Below are 20513 nucleotides of genomic sequence, written 5' to 3'. Positions count from 1 at the left end.
CTCAATAAGGTTTGTGGGGCACTACCTACCCTTCAAAAAACCGTGTTGACTATCCCTCATCAACTTATTCCTCTCTCTAGATGGTTAGAAATCCTATTTCTTATAACCTTTTATAATACTTTACCCACAACCGAAGTAAGGCTCACTGGTCTATAATTACCAGGGTTGTCTCTACTCCCCTTCTTGAAAAAGGGGACAACATTTGCTATCCTTCAGTCTTCTGGTATTATTCCTTGGACAATGATGACATAAAGATCAAAGCCAAAGGCACTGCAATCTCCTCCCTGGCTTCCCAGGAAGCCAAGGATAAATCTCATCCAGCCCAGGAACTTATGTAATTTCACACTTTCCAGATTTACTAACATCTCCTCCTTGTGCACCTCAATCCCATCTGGTCTAGTAGCCCATATCACAGTATTCTCCTTGATAACATTGTCTTTTTCCAGTGAGAATACTGACGAAAAATATTCATTTAGCGCTTCCCCTATCTCCTCAGACTCCATGCACAACTTCCCACTACTATCCTCAATTGGCACTAAACAGTCTCTAGTCATTCTTTTATTCCTGATATATCTATAGAAAGCTTTAGGGTTTTCCTTGATACTCTGTGCCAACGACTTCTCATGACCCCTCCTGGCTCTTCTTAGATCTCTCTTTAGGTCTTTCCTGGCTAACTGTAACTCTCAAGTGCGCTAACTGAGCCTTCAAGTTTCATCCTAACATAAGCCTTCTCCTTCCTCTTGACAAGACATTCAAGTTCTTTCATAAGCCTTGGCTCCCTCGCTTGACCACTTCCTTCCTGCCTGACAGGTAGATACTTATCAAGGACATGCAGTAGCTGTTCCTTGAATAATCTCCACATTTCAATTGTGCCCATCCTCTGCAGTTTCCTTCCCCATCCTATGCATCCTAAATCTTGCCTAGTCACATCATAATTAACTTTCCTTCAGTCTTCCCTGCTGTATTTAGCTATCCCTTTCCAATGCTAAAGTAAACATAACCAAATTGTGGTCACTATCACAAAAGTGCTCACCTACTTCCAAATCTAACACCTGGCTAGGTTCATTACCCAATACCAAATCCAATGTGGCCTCGTCTCTTGTTGGTTTGTCTGCATGCTGTGTCAGGAAACCATCTTGCACACATTGGACAAAAACTGAGCCATCTAAAGTACTCGAACTATAGTATTTCCAGTCAATATTTCAAAAGTTAAAGCCCGCCATAACCAACTACCCTGTTATTCTCGCTCCTATCCAGAATGATCTTTGCTCTCCTTTCCTCTATATCTTGAACTATTTGGAGGTCTTAGAAAACTCCCACCAGAATGACCTCTTCTTTCCTGTTTTTAACCTCAGCAGACAAGCAGGAGGCATTTTAAAGTGAGATGGCTAGATTTCAAGGCCTAAATGTTCCAGTGAGGCTGAATTGCAAGGTTGTCAGGAATACGAAACTCTGGATAACAAAGGAGCAATGACTCAGGAACAGGCTACTTGGATCTCAGGAATCCCTGGGAGGTATATAGGTGTTACAGGAGTTTTGAGAAGATTTGTCGCTCAGGTTGAGGTTTTGGATGGAGGTTTGCTGCAATGTTCATTTCCAGACGTTTTATTACTCTACTAGGTAACATCTTCAGTGGGCCTCATGCTGAGAATTCCTGCTTTCTATTTACATGTTTGGGTTGGTGATGTCATTTCCTGTGGTGAAGTCACTTCTGGCTCCTTTTCTCAGGGGGTGGTAGATGGGGTCTAACTCAATGTTTTTGTTGATAGCATTCCAGTTGGAGTGTCATGCTTCTAGGAATTCTCGTGCATGTCTTTGTTTGGCTTGTCCTGTTAAAGGGGTTTACTGAAGAAGGAAGTCAGGAGGGTGAAAAGAGGCACAAGATAGCCTTAGGTGAGAGGATCAGGGCGAATCCAAAGAGATTCTTTAAGAATATTAAAGGAAAAAGAATAATTAGAGAGAGAATAAGACCTCTCAAGGACCAAAGCAGACATGTATGCGTGCAACCAAAGGAGATGGGCGAGGTCCTCAGTGAATATTTCGCCTCTGTGCTTACCGTGGAGAAAGACCTAAAGACCTGGGAACTTGGAGAAGTCTGTGGTGATATATTGGGGACAGTCCATATCATGGTAGAGGTGATTTTGGACATATTAGAATGTATGAAGGCTGATAAATCTCCTGGTCCTGACCAGGTATATCCAAGGATCCTACAACAGGCTAGAAAAAAAATTTTAGGGGCCCGAGCTGATATTTCTGCATCATCGTTAGCCATGGGTGAGGTCCCAGAAGACTGGAGGGTAGATTTGTTGTGCCCTTATTCAAGAAGGGCTGCAAAGAAAAGTCTGGGAACTATGGGCCAGTAAGTTTAACATCTGTGGCAGGTATTTTACTTGAGAAGATTCTGAGGGATAACACATGCATTTGGAAGGAGAGGGTTTGATTATGAAGAGTCAGCAAGGCTTTGTAGATGGGAGATTATGCCTGACAAATTTGTTAGAGTTCTTTGATAAAAGGATAGACCAGATCTAACAGTTGAAGTTCTAAATTGGAGAAGGCTAATTGTGACAGTGTTAGGCAAGAACTTTCAAAAGCTGACTGGGGGCAGAATGTTCGTAGGTAAAGGTATGGCTGGAAAATGGGAAGCCTTCTGAAATGAGATAACAAGAGTCCAGAGACAGTACATTCCTCTCAGATGAAAGGAAAGGCTGGTAGGGACTGTTGGATGACAACAGAAATTGAGGGTTTGGTTAAGAAAACGAAGCAAGCGTATGTCAGACATAGACAGGAGAGATCGAGTGAATCCTTAGAAGAGTATAAAGGCAGTAGGAGTATACTTAAGAGGGAAATCAGGAGGGCAAAAAGGGGTCATGAGATAACTTTGGCAAACAGAATTAAGGAGAATCCAAACGGTCTTTACAAATACATTAAGGACAAAAGGATAACTAGGGAGACAATAGGGCCCCTCAAAGATCAGCAATGCGGCCTTTGTGTGGAACCACAGGAGATACTAAATGAGTATTTTGCATCAGTGTTTACTGTGGAGGAGGACCTGGAAGATACAGAATGTGGGGAAATAGATGGTGACATCTTGAAAAATGCCCATATTACAAAGGAGGAAGTGCTGGATGTCTTGAAATGCATAAAGATGAATAAATCCCCAGGACCTGATCAGGTGTACCCTCAAACTCTATGGGAAGCCAGGGAAGTGATTGCTGGGCCCCTTGCTGAGATATTTGTATCATTGATAGACACAGGTGAGGTGTCGGAAGACTGGAGGTTGGCTAGCGTGGTACCATTATTTAAGAAAGGTTGTAAGGACAAGCCAGGGAACTATAGACCGGTGAGCCAGACATCGGTGGTGGGCAAGTCATTGCAGGGAAACCTGAGGGACAAGGTTTACACGTATTTGGAAATGCAAGGACTGATTAGGGATAGTCAACATGGCTTTGTGTGTGGGAAATCATGTCTCACGATCTTGATTGAGATTTTTGAAAAATAACAAAGAGGATTGATGAGGGCAGAGTGGTGGACGTGATCTATATGGACTCTATTCAACAAGGTTCCCCATGGGAGGCTGGTTAGCAAGGTTATGGATAAAGAACTGGCTCGAAGATAGAAGACAGAGGGTGTTGATGGAACATTGTTTTTCAGACTGGAGGCCTGTGACCAGCGGTGTGCCACAAGAATCATTGCTGGGTCCACTACTTTTCGTCATTTATATAAATGATTTGGATATGAACATAGGAGGTATGGTTAAGTTTGCAGATGACACCAAAATTGGAGGTGTAGTGGACAGCGAAGAAGGTTACCTCAGATTACAATGGGATCTTGATCAGGTGGGCCAATGGGCTGAAGAGTGGCAGATGAAGTTTTATTTAGATAAATGCGAAGTGCTGCATTTTGGGACAACAAATCAGAGCAGGATTTATACACTTAAAGGTAAGGTCCTAGGGAATATTGCTGAACAAAGAGACCTTGGAGTGTAGGTTCATAGCTCCTTGAAAGTAGAGTTGCAGGTACATAGAATAGTGAAGAAGGCTTTCCTTTATTGGTCAGAGCACTGATTATAAGAGTTGGGAGGTCATGTGGCGGCTGTACGAGATGGTGGTTAGGCCACTTTTGGAATATTGTGTACAATTCTGGTCTCCTTCCTATCAGAAGGATGTTGTTAAACATGAAAGTGTTCAGACAAGATATACAAGGCTGTTACCAGGGTTACAGGAATTTTGCTGTAGGGAGAAGCTGAATATTCTGGGGCAGTTTTCCCTGGAGCGTCATAGGCTGAGGGGTGACTTTTTAGAGGTTATAAAATCATGAGGGCAACAGACAAAGTATTGTCCCTGGGGTCAGGGAATCCAGAACTAGAGGGCAGAGGTTTGGGGTGAGAGGGGAAAGATATAAATAGACAATAGACAATAGACAATAGGTGCAGGAGTAGGCCATTCTGCCTTTCAAGCCAGCACTACCATTCATTATGATCATGGCTGATCATCCTTAATCAGTATCCCCATAACCTTTGATTCCACTATCCTTAAGAGCTCTATCTAACTCTTTCTTGAAAGTATCCAGAGACTTGGCCTCCACAGCCTCCTGGGACAGAGCATTCCATACACCCACCACTCTCTGGGTGAAGTAGTTTCTCCTCAACTCTGTTCTAAGTGGCCTACCCCTTATTTTTAAACTGTGTCCTCTTGTTCGGGACTCACCCATCAGCAGAAACATGCTTCCTGCCTCCAGAGTGTCCAATCTTTTAATAATCTTACACGTCTCAATCAGATCCCCTCTCAGCCTTCTAAACTCAAGCTTATACAAGCCCAGTCGCTCCAATTTTTCAGCGTAAGATAGTCCCACCATTCTGGGAAGTGACCTCGTAAAAGGGACCTAAGGGGCAACGTTTTGATGCAAAGAGTGGTACAGGTATGGAATGAGCTGCCAGAGGAGGTGGTGGAGGCTGTTACAATTGAAACATTTAAAAGGCATCTGGATGGGTGTACGAATAGGAAGGGTTTAGAGGGATATGGGCCAAGTGCAGGCAAATATGACTAGATTAGGTTGGGCTATCTGGTCGGCATGGATTAGTTTGACCGAACGATCTGTTTCCATGCTTTACATCTCTACGACTCGAAGTGACCAGGAAGATTGAGGAGGGCAGGGTGGTAGACATATTCTATATGGATTTCAGTAAGGCGTTTGTTAAAGTTCCACATGGGAAGAATCCGGGTGGGGAATCTGGTAAATTGGATACACAATTGGCTTGACGGTAGGAAGCAGAGAGTATTATTGGAAGGATGCTTGTCGGATTGGAGGACTGTAATTAGTGGTGTACCTTGGAGATCGGTGCTGGGCCCACTGCTGTTTATTATCTATGTCAATTTGAATGAGAATGTACAAGGCAAGATTAATAAGTTTGCAGATGACACTAACATCGGCAGTACGATGCACAGTGAGAATGGTTGTCAGAAATTACAGCAGGAACTCGATCAGCTGAAGTGGACTGAGAAATGGCAAATGGTGTTTAATATAGATAAGTGTGAGGTCTTGCATTCTGAAAAGCCAAATCAAGGTAGGAGTTTCATGGTGAATGGTAAGGCCTTAAGGTGTGTAGTGGAACAGAGGTGCTTGGGTGCAGGTGCACGATTCTGTGAAAGTGGAGTCACAGGTAGACAGGGCAGTGAAGAAGGTATTTGACACACTGGCCTTCATTAGTCAGGGCATTGAGTAAAGAAGTTGGGACATTATTTTGCAGTTTTACAGGACATTGGTGAGGTGGTATTTGAAGTACTTTGTTCAGTTTTGGTCACCTTGGTATAGGAAGGATGTATAGGAAGGTATAGGAAAACTGGAAAGATTGCAGAAGGAATTTACAAGAACATTGCCAGTACTCAAGGGACTGAGTTATAGGACAAGTTTGAAAAGCTAGGACTTTTTGTTTTGGAGTGTGTGAGACTGAGGGGGGATATTCTAGAAGTGTACAAGATCATGAGAGGCATGGATACGGTGATTGCACTCAATCTTTTTCCCAGGTTTGGAGAATCGAAGACTAGAGGGCATGAGTTTAAGGTTAGAGGGGAAAAGAATAAAGGGGAGCCTGAAGGGAGCCTGCAATGTTTTTACACAGGCAGAACAGGGATAAAACTGAATCTGATTCCCCATCAGCCATCTATGTTATTCAACCAATTGCAACTCCTCCCAAACCAAGGAATCTAAATTTTTGCAACAAACACTTTTACATGCATGTTATTGTCTAGAACTATAGATAGTGATGGTAGAGTCTCCAACCTTCTTTCTCTCATATGGCTCACTTGGAATCTTTCCCACTTTTTACTGTCTACCAGTGATGCGTGCTGAAATGATTTAGAGATGATGGCAATTTAGTTTGGATACATTATGAACAAACCTCCCTTGCCATTAGGCCTGGATTGGAGCTTTATCTTGGACCTTCTGTCTCAGAGACAAGAATGCTACAAACTGCATCATAATAACTCCATGACTAAAAAAGTTCTACATAAGGAAAAAATTACTCTGTCTGGCAAAAGTGAGCTGATTGATCATTTTGAACCTTACCTGATAGGAAGCTTTGGATAATGTTTCAGGCTGTAAGGAAAGGACAGAGAAAACTGTGAGGATTAGAGTCCCGTTCATGCCTACAACTGTTGAAAAGATCAGTTTTTGGGGAACAAGAATTATTTCTTTTTGTACAGAGAAGTTTGTAACCTTTATAACCCAAGCTCATCACTCCACTCCAGTTTGCAATGATTAAGACTCAAATTCTTCCAATGCCTTTCCAATCTATCTCTGCAATTAACTTCAAGTATTATTTTGCAACAAAATCCTTGCATGATCTCCTTCTGCTAGGAATTTGTCACCTCTACTATGAACCCCACAGGATCTTTGCATTCTTTTAAAGCTAGCTTCTTGCAGGGTGGCAAATTTAATTGCTTGCTCAAAAGTTTTCAGTGCAGAGACCTGACCCTTGGAATTTCACCACAAAACCTTCCTACCATTTTAACTAAGCTGTTGGTTGACCCAGTGAAAATTTCCACCTGTAGCTGTAGCTTAGTCTCTAACTGTAAATTAAATCAGAAAAACTTCTCTTGATAAAAGCACCTTTCAGCAAATCAGGAAATCTGAAAGCATTTTGAAGTTTGGTCACTTCTTCAGTACAGAAAACAATGGGAAAGCTATACACAATAAAGTAGAAGCAAAGTTAACACTTAATCTGTTTGACTGCAGCGTTCTCGCTCTCTGCAACATGGAAGTCTCAAGGAGATCCATTTCTCAGATCTGGCGTTTCCAATCAAAATTGGGGATATGCTGCTCTTAAGTTTGCGTGGCACTTGCCTAGTATGTTCAACATCGCAGGAACCTCCAGCCACCACCAAAGTATCCTATGCTTGCTCCCAAATTCCCACAATCATCTGCAAGTCCCCATCACTCAGCATTATCATCTTTCCATTCAGTTCTGATACCCCTCCACTCAGCGGATGGAGCAGAAGAAACACTGGTGAGTTGAGGCATCTCAATCACAGAATCCCTACAGTGGGAAACAGGCCATTTGGCCCATCAAGTCCACACCGAACCTCTGAAGAGTAACCCACTCAGACCCATTCCCTACCCTATCCTAATACTCTACAGTTAACTCCCTACTAATGCACCTAACCCATACATCCCTGAACACTCTGGGCAATTTAGCATGGCCAATTCACCTAACCTGCACATCTTTAGATTGTGGGAGGAAACCGGAGCACCCAGAGGAGACCCACACAGACACAGGGAGAATGTGAAAACCCCAGACAGACAGTCGCCTGAGGCTGGAATTGTACCCGGGTCCCTGGTGCTGTGAAGCAGCAGTGCTAACCACTGAACCACTGTGTAGCCCTCAATAATCTAAGGCACTGCGAATCCAGCAAGCTGAGGAGGGGAGGGTTCCCTCAGCTTAGGTTGGATTCTGCGGGCACAGGAGCGAACAGAATGAAGATCTAGCGCATGCTGACAGGAGGGGAATCCCAGAGGCAGACCAGTGATCTGTGAGGTGCAGCGTCAACGTTTGGCAATGAATGCATCCAATCTTACCCATCTGCTGCTTTGCCGCTCCAAAGGGCGAATAAAAGAACCTCTGCCAAACTGTGAAACCAGCAATGGAAAACTCTCTCTGTCAATGTGCTGTGGTGTCACATAGAAATTTGTCTTTGCTGAAACAACAAACAGCATGTTATGTTAAGTTTTGATCTCTGCACCGGGTTTCTCTCCATTTTTAACATTAACACCCTACCATTCCCCCACCCATAAGATGAAGATGCACAAAAATGAACCAGCCCGACAGCTCATTGATCGAGGTGTTGGAATATCTAATCTGCAACATGCATGAGACCAAAGCCCTGTATCCATGTGTAATTAAGAAGCCCACATTGAAACAATAAGACTTGCGTTCACAAAGCCTCTTTCAGAACCACAGGACGCCTCAAATCACTTCCAACCAAGAACATATTGAAGCCTCATTTTTATTGCAACTTTAGGAATACAGCAGCCAATACATGCACAGCAAGATCCTGCAATAGTACAGAGTGTCAGAAGCAATTTCAGCGGCACTATCCAATTTCACTGGCCATCGCACAAAGGAAACCTCTTCTGGTTTGTTGGAAACAATCTGTGAGATTTTCTTTTTCTGTCTATCAGAGGACATGGGATTAAAATCTCATCCAAAGAAACGGCATTGCCAACAAGATAGCACCCTATTAACATTGCATCCAAGAGTCAAACTGGGTTTACCAGATCAAGTCGTAGTCGTGGGAGCCTGTACATATACTGTTTATGACATCCAGAGGCAGAACTGCTACTTGATATGCCACAGAAGAGAAGTCTCTGTAACCAATAGGCACCAAGATGCATCCATTTTTCTCTCCTTGTGATTAGCGCTGTACATTTTATTAGCTGATGCAACTTGGTGAGAACAAACTCTCCTGGACGTGGAGTGTGATTTTTACTTCCTCAGTCAACCTGACCTTATGTAAATCTTGGCTGCTGTAACCAAATTGGCAGCAAACTACACTCACCCTCACTCACTGTTCACTGACCTGCTCTGCTCACTCTGGCAGGATCTTCCTGAATTGTAATAAACCACTGGCTTTTTGTCCCACTCACCTTTTGAAATCCCTCTCCTTTGTCTCCCCACCCACACTTCAGCAGTGTGGAGAGGTCATGGAGCTTACTATTACAAAAATAAGTGTGCCCTATCGGCTCAATGCCTTTCCTGCTTTACTCTCTTCCCCTCCTCTCCCTCACTCCCAAAGACCACTGGCCAAGTTTGCAATAGCATATGTTTGTTCTCCCCACCATTCTTCTCTGCATTGCATGCATTTGTCTCCAAATGCTTTTCTAGTTTTATGTGTGAATACCATATTCACAGGACTCAGCCTGTGCTTCTAATGACCCTGTTTGAGCTGCACCCCTGGCCATTCTGCTTGCCCTTCAGGGATCCCATTAGTCAATATTGTGATAATTCCCTCCATTCAGGTGTCATCCTCTGCTTTAAATCAACCATCATCAAACTTTTATCCTTGCGACCATCGAATTCACCTCCAGCCTTCATCTTCTCCAAAGTCTTTATGGGCATTGTCTCAGTTCCTGACCCAGTAGTAAAACAGCTATTATTAAGAGTGACAAATTACATCCTATGGTACTGCGCCAAAGGCACTCATTCTCCACTTCATTTCTCTCGACCTGTCCGTAGCATTTCATACAGTTGAGCACATCATCCTCCTGTATCATCTTTCCACTGTTGTCAAGCTGTTCAGGATCACTTTCAACTAGTTCCATTTTCTCCCATTCTTATTTAGGAAAAATAGCAAGGCAGGGTATTGCAGCATGCAAGTAGGAAGCCTAATGATTCTTGATTTTTCTTGCAGGAGGATTGGCTCACAGGCGCACAAAAGACTTGCTGCAATTATTGAGAAGGTCAGCACAGTTGGTAGCATCTGTGAAGAGAAAATTGAGTTAACGTTTTGAGTCCAGTGGCCTTTCTCAGAGCTCAGAGAAAAACAGCTGATATAGCTCCAAGTCAGGACAGCCGGTGGTCTGCAGGTGAAGTTATAAATGGTCACAGTGTTCCTCGGCATCAGCTGCACTTGTCCTTCCAAGACGTAGAGGTTGTAAGTTTGAAAGGTCCTGCCGAAGCAGTCTTCTAATTTGGTGCACTGTACCTTAGACCGAACTCACTGTTACCACAGTGCATTGATACGGACGGCAGTGAATGTTGAAGCTGGTAGATGGGGTACTGACCAAGCTGACAGCTGTGTTCTGGAGTGTGCCAACTTGGAGTTTTGTTGGAACCACACCTATTTAGACAAATAGAGAGTTTACTATCACAATTCTAACTCATGTCTTAGCGATGATGGTCAACATTGTGGCGTCAGGAGAATTATTTGTTGTGGGATTCCCAGACTCTGATTTTTTACTGTAGTCACAGCAATCATACGGTTATTCTATTAAAGGTTCTGCTAAATGGTAAGCATTTTGTGGGGGATTCAGCGATAGTAATGCGACTGAATGTCCAAAGCAAGGGTTAGATCCTGTTTTTTGTTTGGGATGGTCACTGTCTATTAAATCCTTCTGTGACTTAAGTCATAAAATGTTGCTCTGTAAAACACATTCAAACTTTTTTATCATTTTACTGGTTACCATGTTACATATGCAAATTTTGCTGCTCTCAGACAATGTATTTTGTGTTACTTACGATCATTAACAAATACACAGAAGAGAGTGTCTGGACCATCTTCAATAAAACTTGCAGGAAATGGGCTGTTACTGGTGAACATCACTGAACTTTCAATGCACACCTTGTTGATAACCCTACAGGTGACAGAAAAAAAAGTGATGGTTGACTTCCTTTGTGCGAGATAAAGAACTAGGATTAGTTGGTATGAGAAACAGTGATCAGGTAGCTCAGAGTCACAAAGAACTAAGATCCAATTCCGAACCCAAATGTCAAGGGTGAAATATTAGCCACTAGCATGTTATGTACCAGGCCAGACCCCTTCAAAACATTTTAAGAAAGTAGCCCAGGCCTTAAGTTTTTTTTAGGATATTTCAGGATAGATGCAGCCTGTCAAATCAATAAGCTTTACACAAAACAGAATTTGTTTAAACTACAAATGAAAAACGAACAAAAGAAACCACAATTCAGAATAACTTAACTTAAGCGATAACCCAACCGACTCAAAACCGCAACTTAACAAAGCTGTTGCTACAGACAAGGGAGATTTCATAGAGAAAGTTCAAGCGAGACCTCTGTTAAAGCATCGAACCTCTCTTCTCTGTAGCTGTTTTTCTAGGTTCCCAGCAGGTTTTGACAGCTTGCGAAAAAAGACCAAACTAGAGAAAAAACCTGAACTGGGAATATTGACCACTCCCTGTTCATTGTACAACGGTGTCAAAACAAAAACCTAAAGGCCACCTCTGATTATTAACTGAGACAGTGTCATTTGGAATATTGAGAGCAGTTTTGGGCCCTGTGTCAAAGGAAAGAAGTGCTGGCATTGGAGAAGGTTTGACAAGAATAATCCAGGGGATGGAGTGGTTGAGAACCCTTGGTCTGTACCCAATGGAGTTTAGAAGGATGAGGAAGTCCTGACTGAATCTTACAGGATACCAAGAGGCCTGAATATAGTGGACTTGGAGAAGATATTCTCGTTAGTAGGACCCACAGACACAGCCTCTGAGAGAAGGGATGACCCTTTAGCTACGAGATGAGGAGGGATTTCTTCAGCCAAATGGTGGTCATTCTGTGGCCAGTGAAACCAGCCAGGCTCCTCCAACCTATCATCATAACTCAGTCATTCAATGTATCAGTTTAGTAAACCTGTGAACTGCATCCAAGGCATTTATCTTCTTCCTTTGGTTAAGGAGACCAAATGTGTGCATACTATTACGGATGTGGTCCATGTCCAGGTCCTGTCTGATTAAAGCATAACATCCTTACTTATACCTTCAGTTTCTGCAACAGTAAAGGAAAACATGTCACTAGTCCTCGAGTCATAGAGATGTACAGCATGGAAACCCGTCCATGCCAATCAGATATTCTAACTTTATCTAGTGCCATTTGCCAGTACTTGGTCCATAACCCTCGAACCCCTTCCTATTCTTATACCCATCTCGATGTCTTTTAAATGCTGTTATTGTACCAGCCTCCGCCATTTCGTCTGGCAGCTCATTCCATACACGCACCATCCTGTGTGTGAAAAAGTTGCCCCTTAGGTCTTTTTTTTTATAGATCTTTCCCCTCTCACCCTAAACCTATTCCCTTTTGTTCTGTACTCCCCACCTCAGGGAAAAGATCTTATCTGTTTATCCTATCCATGCCCCTCATGATTTTATAAACCGCTATAAAGTCAACCCTCAGCCTCTGATGCTCCAGGGAAAACAGCCCCAGCTATTCAGCTTCTCCCTCTAGCTCAAACCCTGGCAACATCTTTATGAATCTTTTCTGAACCCTTGTGAATTTCACAATATCATTCCAATCGGAACGAAACCAGTATAAATGTCCTGTAGAGTGCATCATGAGTTCCTAACACCTATACCCAATGCACTGACCAATAAAGGAAAGCATACCAAAAGCCTTCTTCACTATCCTATCTACCTGTGACTCTACTTTCAAGGAGCTATGAACCTGCACTCCAAAGTCTCTTTGTTCAGCAACACTCCTTAGAACCTTATAATTAAGTGTATAAGTCCTGCTCTGACTTGCTTTTCCAAAATGGAGCACCTCACATTTATCCAAATTAAACTCCATCTGCCACTCCTTAACCCATTGGCCCATCTGATCAAGATACTGTTGTAATTTGACCTTCTTCACTGTCCATTACACCTCCAATTTTCAAGATCCATTGATCTTCTTGATATGTGCTGTATTTGTATGCTAATGTTTTGTGATTCCTGCACTAGAACACGTAAATACGTCTGTACATGGAAAACCTACAGTTGTTTTCCATTGGCATACTATTCTGCTTCTTTTATTCTCCTGCCAAAGTAAATAACTCGACGTTTTCCAACGTTACACTCCATTTTTAAATCTACACTGTTTAGTACTAGGTACTGTGCAGGTGTCACTTTCCCTACAATCCAGAGCTGAGTATTTTTCAAGAGTCATTGCCCTTATATGTGGTGGTAGGTACTGTACATGAGTCTGCATCCTTACAGTCTGGTGCTGGGTCTTGTTCAGGAATCTGTGATCTTACAGTGGGTACTGGGTATTGTACAGTACTCGCTGTCCGTGGAGTTCAATGCTAAGTACTGTGCTGGCGTCAGTGTAGGTACTGTGCCATTGTACAAGTCTTTCCTGGTTCACGATCATTCTCCTGTTGCCGTACATCTGGTATAAGGAGTTAAATGACTTCCTCCTGTTCCAATGTTGCAGAATCAAGGGGAAGAATAGCTCCTGTTTCCAGATCCCAGAACCAGAAGGCCGTTAAAAAAAAAGAGCAGAATTAGCCCATTAAACTCATCGAGGCTGTTTTGCTGATATGTTCCTAGCTCTAGGTTCTTCAATCCCATGGTCCTGCCTTCTCCCTGTTAGCCCGAATTCCCTGACTGATTTAATATTAGAACTCGTCCATTCACATGAGGGAATATACATTCTCGTAGTGAGTTGTGTAACTTTGGAACTATCGATCTCAGGAAGCAGTGAAGGTTGGGTACTTCAATATTTCTCAGGTGAAGCTGGATAGATTCTTGTTAGGTAAGGGAAATCAAAGGTTATCAATGTAGACAAAAATTTAAAGGATAAACATATCAGTCTTATTAAATGGCAGATAGGTGCTTGGAGCCAAATGGTCCATGTCTGCTTCTACTTTGTCTAGACAGACAATGAGTCATGTCCAATACTCAGCTCTAAAGACACTGACATTTGTATCACGTCCAGCACCGAGCTATTACGTCAAAGACTTTTGTAAAATATCCAGCACCAGGACAAGGGCTATAGAGCAATTATCATTTCCAACAAGACAGAATTGATTTGAATGGCAGTGCAGGGTGAGAGACTCTTTTTCACTGCTCCAAGCTCCTGTAATGGCTTTTGTATCAGAGCACTGCTGGTCAAAGATTTTGTTGGTGTGTACACAGAAATTGAGGAAATTTAAAGCTCAGATTAAGGAATAAATTCAGTAAGGAAAAAAGAAAGTTAAAATCCTTAACCCTGTTCCCTAAAAGTCATGGAGGTTCAGTGACATTTGGAGTTTTGACACCAAGATGAACAAGATTTTTGGCAGATACAGACAAATGTTACAAAGGTAGAGAACGGAACTGAGTTAAAATTAAACACAAATACATATTATGTTACATCAGCTTCAAGGGTCTGAATGACCTTGTTCTGTTCTGATGATACTAAGGGAATGGACAGAGCAGAAAGTTTTGAAAGAAAGCCCCCTCCCACCATCAACAGTTTTGTAAAATCACTGGATTTCTCCCATACTTTTAACATAATGCAATGTCCCAAAGCTATTCATAGCAGGATTGAAGCAAGATTGTAACGCCAAGTCACATATAGAGTGATAAGCTAAGGCTGCAGCAGGGAAGGACAGGGGAGGGAATGCTGTGGAACCAAGCAGCTGACAGGGCAGCAGCCAGTTGTGAAGTAAAGGGAACTGAGCATGTGAGCGAGGTCAATACCGTAAGATCGCACAGAAGGTTGTAGAAATAAAGATGGTCCATGGCGGGATATGAATGTGAAACTGAGAATTGTGGGACTGGTGAAAATAACGGCAATAAGTGGAGTTGTCAGGCCAAGCCATGGTTGGAATTCATAGAAATTTCTAAAAATTCTTTCTCTGGATGTGGGCATTGCTGGCTAGGTCAAAAGTAATTGCAGTGTCGTTGAGTCACCTTCTTGAACTTCTCCAGTCATTGGGATGTCAGTATTCACAAAGTTCTGTTATGAAGGGAACATCAGAAGTTTCTACCCACAGCAATGACATTCCAAAAAAATAACTCAATGGTTAACACTGCTGCTCCACCCCTCCCAGCCTCAGGCGACTGTGTGGAGTTTCGACAGTCTCCCCATGTCTACGTGGGTTTCCTCCAGGTGCTTCAGTTTCCTCCCAAAGTCCAAAGATATGCAGGTTAAGTGGATTGGCCATGCAAAATTGCCCATAGTGTCCAGGGATGTGCAGGCTAAGTGGATTAGCCATGACAAATGTAGGGTTACAGGGATAGGGTATGCAGTTAGGTCTGAATGGAATTTTCTTCAACGAGTCGGTGTGAACTAAATGGGCCAAATGGTTTGATTTCACACAGTCGGCATTCTATAATTCTAAGTGAGGATGGTGTGTGTGACTTAGAGGACAACATGCAGTTGTGGTGTTGCCATCCATCAACTGCCTCAATCCTTCTCGGTGATAGAAGTCGTAAATTTGGAAGAGGAGATCAAAGGTGCCTGGCTGAGTTGCTGCAATGCATTTGTCACTATGCAGCAGGTTGGAGGAAGTGAATTTTGAAGTGAATGCTGGTAGATGCAGTGTCCATCGAGTGGGCTGCTTTGTCCCCTGGATGGTGTCAAGTGCAAGTGCTACTGGCACTACGTTCATCCAAGCAAATGGACAACATTCCATCACAGTCCTGACCTGTGAGTGCTGGAGAGACTATAGGAAGTGGGTGGTGATTAACACATAGTAAAGTTTCCAGCACCGATACATCTGAAGTCACAGATAATACAGCTACAAGTAAAGGAACAGGAAAGGACCTAAAAAGACGAGAAATCTAAATTTAAGGCAGAGTTGGACCAGGACAAATGTAGTCACATAACTAGGACTTACGGTTCACTACCAGGCAGGCATGAAGAGAAGGCACGAACATCCTCATTGGAACAGTCAAGGTCACAGCAACAGCCGATTTCACAGAGTCCTTCATTCAAGTCACAGATACAAATGGGAACAGCTGAAAGGATATCACAAAGAAAGATCTTTAAAGAGTTTGGATAATCCTAAAAAATCTCTCATTGTTGCCCTTTTTTGATTAATTGGCAGGAAGTGTTTTTTACTGACTGGGCCTGCATTTATACGCTGTCATTGATTGCCCTTACAAAGGTGGTGATGAGCTGCCTTCCTGAATCACTGCAGTCTATTTGGTGTTGGTAGACCCAGAATGTCATGAGGGAAGACCCAGTGACTGTGAAGGAACAGTGAAAAGTTCCAAGTCAGGATAATGAGTGAATTCAAAGTTTGTGAGAAGATTTGTAGCTCAGGTGCTCGTTGTTATGGTTCTGTTCGCCGAGCTGGGAATTTGCGTTGCAGACGTTTCGTCCCTGTCTAGGTGACATCCTCAGTGCTTGGGAGCCTCCCGTGAAGCACTTCTGTGTTGTTTCCTCCGTCATTTATAGTGGTTTGTCTCTGCCACTTCCAGTTGTCAGTTCCAGCTGTCTGCTGCAGTGGCCGGTATATTGGGTCCAGGTCGATGTGTTTGTTGATAGAATCTGTGGATGAGTGCCATGCCTCTAGCAATTCCCTGGCTGTTCTCTGTTTGGCTTGTCCTATAATAGCAGTGTTGTCCCAGTCAAACTCATGTTGCCTGTCATCTGTGTGGCTACTAAGGATAGCTGGTCGTGTCATTTCGTGGCTAGTTGGTGTTCATGGATACGGATCGTTAGCTGTCTTCCTGTTTGTCCTATGTAGTGTTTTGTGCAGTCCTTGCATGGGATTTTGTACACTACGTTGGTTTTGCTCATGCTGGGTATCAGGTCCTTTGTCCTGGTGAGTTATTGTCTGAGAGTGACTGGCTAAAGAATTACAACTACAACACAAACTGGCTAAAGAACTACAACAGAAAATGAAACACCTGATCAGCGGATCCAGACACTCTAAACAGTCAACACAGGAATTCTTGGACATCATCAGAAATATACACATAGACAAGGAAGAAACTATTATCTCATTTGATGTAACGGCACTGTTCACCTCTATCGACAAAACTCTAGCCAGAGAAACAATAGCCAACCTGCTGGACATACAGGACAAACAACAAGACGGGGAACCTATCAACAAAGACTGCATACTCAAACTACTGGACCTGTACCTCACAACACACTTCACATTCAACAACCAAATATATGAACAAATCATGGCACACCCATGGGCTCACCCATCTCTGGACTCATAGCACAAGCTGTCATGCAAAGATTAGAACAAACAGTCTTACCACAAATTCAACCCAAACTCTGGGTCAGATATGTGGATGACACCTTTGTAATCATTAAAAACACAGAAGTAGAAAACACACACCAGATCATCAACACCACACTCACAGGAATCTGATTCACTAGAAAGGAAGAAAAGGACAACCAACTCCCATTCCTAGACGTCATGGTACAGAGAACACCGAACGGAGAATTCACCACAAAGGTATACTGGAAAGCTACACACACAGACCAAGTCCTGAACTATGAAAGCAACCAACCCAACACACACAAAAGAAGTTGCATCAAGACACTGTTCAATACACTGCAGCACACCAGAACTGCAAAAAGAGGAAGAAGAACACTTGTACAAGGTACTCACCAAAAACGGATACCCCTGCAATTTCATCAATAGATGCCTAAGGGAAAGACAACAGAATGAGGACATGCCACAACCCAAAGGGCTAGCCATGTTACCATACATCAAGAACATTTCTGAACTGACAGCCAGACTACTACGGCTACTAGGACTCATAACAGCACACAAACCAACAGCCGCTCTCAGAAAACAACTCACCAGGCTAAAGGACCCGATACCCAGGATAAGCAAAACCAGCGTAGTGTACAAAATCCCATGCAAGGACTGCACAAAACACTACATAGGACAAACAGGAAGACAGCTAACGATCCGTATCCATGAACACCAACTAGCCACGAAATGACACGACCAGCTATCCTTAGTAGCCACACACACAGATGACAGGCAACATGAGTTTGACTGGGACAACACTGCTATTATAGGACAAGCCAAACAGAGAACAGCCAGGGAATTGCTAGAGGCATGGCACTCATCCACAGACTCTATCAACAAACACATCGACCTGGACCCAATATACCGGCCACTGCAGCAGACAGCTGGAACTGACAACTGGAAGCGGCAGAGACAAACCACTATAAATGACGGAGGAAACAACACAGAAGTGCTTCACGGGAGGCTCCCAAGCACTGAGGATGTCACCTAGACAGGGACGAAACGTCTGCAACGCAAATTCCCAGCTCGGCGAACAGAACCACAACAATGAGTGAATTGGAAGAAACTGGTAAGCAGTGCCTTTGTCCGCCTAGGTGGAAATGGTTGTTGCTTTGGAAGGTGCTGTCGAAGGAGTTTTGACAAAGTTAGAGATCACACAACAACTGGTAAGAGTGTTGTGTGGTCTTTAAATTTGTACACCCCAATCCAACTCTGGCATCTCCAAATCACGAGTTTTGACAAAGTTCTGCAATGCAACTCACATATGATACAGACTAATGCGACTGAGCATCTGGTTGAGATAATTGGTTAGCTCTGCTGCCTCACAGCGCCGGAGACCCGGGTTCAATTCCCGCCTCAGGCGACTGACTGTGTGGAGTTTGCACGTTCTCCCCGTGTCTGCGTGGGTTTCCTCCGGGTGCTCCGGTTTCCTCCCACAGTCCAAAGATGTGCAGGTCAGGTGAATTGGCCATGCTAAATTGCCCCTAGTGTTAGGTAAGGGGTCGATGTAGATGTAGGGGTATGGGTGGGTACGCTTCGGCGGGGCGGTGTGGACTTTTTGGGCCGAAGGGCCTGTTTCCACACTGGAAGTAATCTAATCTAATCTAATCTAATTAATGTCTGTGGATGTGGTGCTAATCAAGCAGGTTGCAGTATTCTGAATGGTGTCAAGCTTCTTGAGGATTATTAGAATAGCACTAATCCAGGCAAGTGGGGAGTACTACATCACATTCCGCACTTGCTTGTGCTTGTTTTGTCTACTGGCTTGGGGACACAGGAGGTGAGATACTCTCTATGGGGTTCTTAGCCTCTGATGTTAATAGTCCACTTCAGTTTCTACCCAATGATAATCCTCAGCTCAGAATATCTGAATTCCTGCCTTCTTCATATACCAAAATCAATCTGTAATTTGAAAGTAGATCAGATAACTACTGGAGATGCGACAATATGGGTGAGTCAAATGATTTCACACAGCAAGTTACAAATATCTGGAATTCTCAGTCTGAATGAGTCAGGTGTATAATCAAAAGGGAATCAAACAATGATAAAATAAGTTAAAAAGGTACCGGAGCAGAGAAAGTAACAGGAGCAAAAGGCTGGATGGCTTGCTGCTGCCTTACCTGTTGTCAGACTTTTAAATGACTCGTCACCCGGGTTCACGGAATGACTGGACCACAGGTTGGGTTCAGGGGTTACACTCGCCCCTTGTGAGCCTGGGCGGTCAGGGGTCACACTACCTCCTCTGGTCACTGTGGGGTCAGGGGTCACACTGCCTCCTCCAGCACTCATAGGGCCAGGGGTCACACTCTCCCCTCTGGCCGTCTCAGGATCAGGGGTCACACTCTCCCCTGGGATAATCACAGGGTCAGGGGTCAAATTATCCCCTCCGACCCTCACAGGGTCAGGGTTCACACTCTCCCCTCCGACCCTCACAGGGTCAGGGGTCACACTCTCCCCTCTGGCCGTCTCAGGATCAGGGGTCACACTCTCCCCTGGGATAATCACAGGGTCAGGGGTCACACTCTCCCCTCTGGCCGTCTCAGAATCAGGGGTCACACTCTCCCCTGGGATAATCACAGGGTCAGGGGGCAAATTATCCGCTCCGACCCTCACAGGGTCAGGGGTCACACTCTCCCCTCCGACCCTCAGAGGGTCAGGGTTGCCGCTACTCCCTCTCCGGGGACCTGGGAGCGGAGAAGTCGCGTCAAGCGGCCCCACCAGTCCGACCCCGGCTGCAGAACCAGGGCGCAGACCATCCCCCGTCAACGGCGAACTCGTCCACATTAGCATCCCGACGCCCAGGGCCCAGCACAGCGCCCGAGGGCCGGAGGTCCCCAATCTCGCCGCCATGGTCAGCTCCTGGGGCCTCGCGCAGTTACTAGGGAAACGGGACGGAGGCGTGATGACGTCAGCTCGCTGAGAGGGCGGGGCAAGAATGGAATCAGGGAAACGGAAGCAGAGGTGCTGGTTAAAAATGACATAACACCAGGTGAGAGTTTATCAGGTCTGTTTGGAATTATTAGCTTTCGAATCGCTGATCTGAGGGACAACATTGTCACAAAGTTCGTGTATAGAATGAACTGTCAGAGGAAGTGGTAGATGCAGTTACAGCTGCAATATTTTGAAGGCATTTGAACAGGAAAGGTGAGGGATATGGGCCAAATGCAGGCAAGTGTGACTAGTTTAGTTTGGGAATCTCGGTCAGTGTTGGAGGTGTTGAACCGAAGAGTCCGTTTCAATACTATAACTCAATTAACTTTCAACTCTGCCATTGTTAAAAGTGAAAAATAGCTTGAAACCTGATTAAACACCCATTGCATTTTC

General features: G+C 44.0%; 1 protein-coding gene across 2 annotated transcripts in view; it reads right to left on the bottom strand.

Moving 5' to 3' along the window:
* The window catches only part of LOC140458791 (tectonic-3-like), an 84363-nt gene extending 64291 nt beyond the window's left edge, over positions 1 to 20072 (bottom strand). For both annotated transcript variants that reach the window (XM_072553428.1, XM_072553429.1), the window contains exons 1-5: positions 19310 to 20072; positions 15804 to 15924; positions 10733 to 10848; positions 8074 to 8192; positions 6565 to 6594 (exon numbers count right to left, since the gene is read on the bottom strand). In XM_072553428.1, coding sequence (XP_072409529.1) covers positions 6565 to 6594; positions 8074 to 8192; positions 10733 to 10848; positions 15804 to 15924; positions 19310 to 20039 — 1116 coding nt within the window. In that variant the 5' untranslated portion in view covers positions 20040 to 20072. The remainder of the gene's footprint in view (positions 1 to 6564; positions 6595 to 8073; positions 8193 to 10732; positions 10849 to 15803; positions 15925 to 19309) is intronic.
* Between the last annotated feature and the right edge of the window lie 441 nt (positions 20073 to 20513).

Source organism: Chiloscyllium punctatum, chromosome 34, assembly GCF_047496795.1.
Source record: "Chiloscyllium punctatum isolate Juve2018m chromosome 34, sChiPun1.3, whole genome shotgun sequence".
Classification (NCBI taxonomy): domain Eukaryota; kingdom Metazoa; phylum Chordata; class Chondrichthyes; order Orectolobiformes; family Hemiscylliidae; genus Chiloscyllium; species Chiloscyllium punctatum.
Note: the sequence above shows the minus strand (reverse complement) of the source record. Positions and strands in the feature narration are given on the sequence as shown.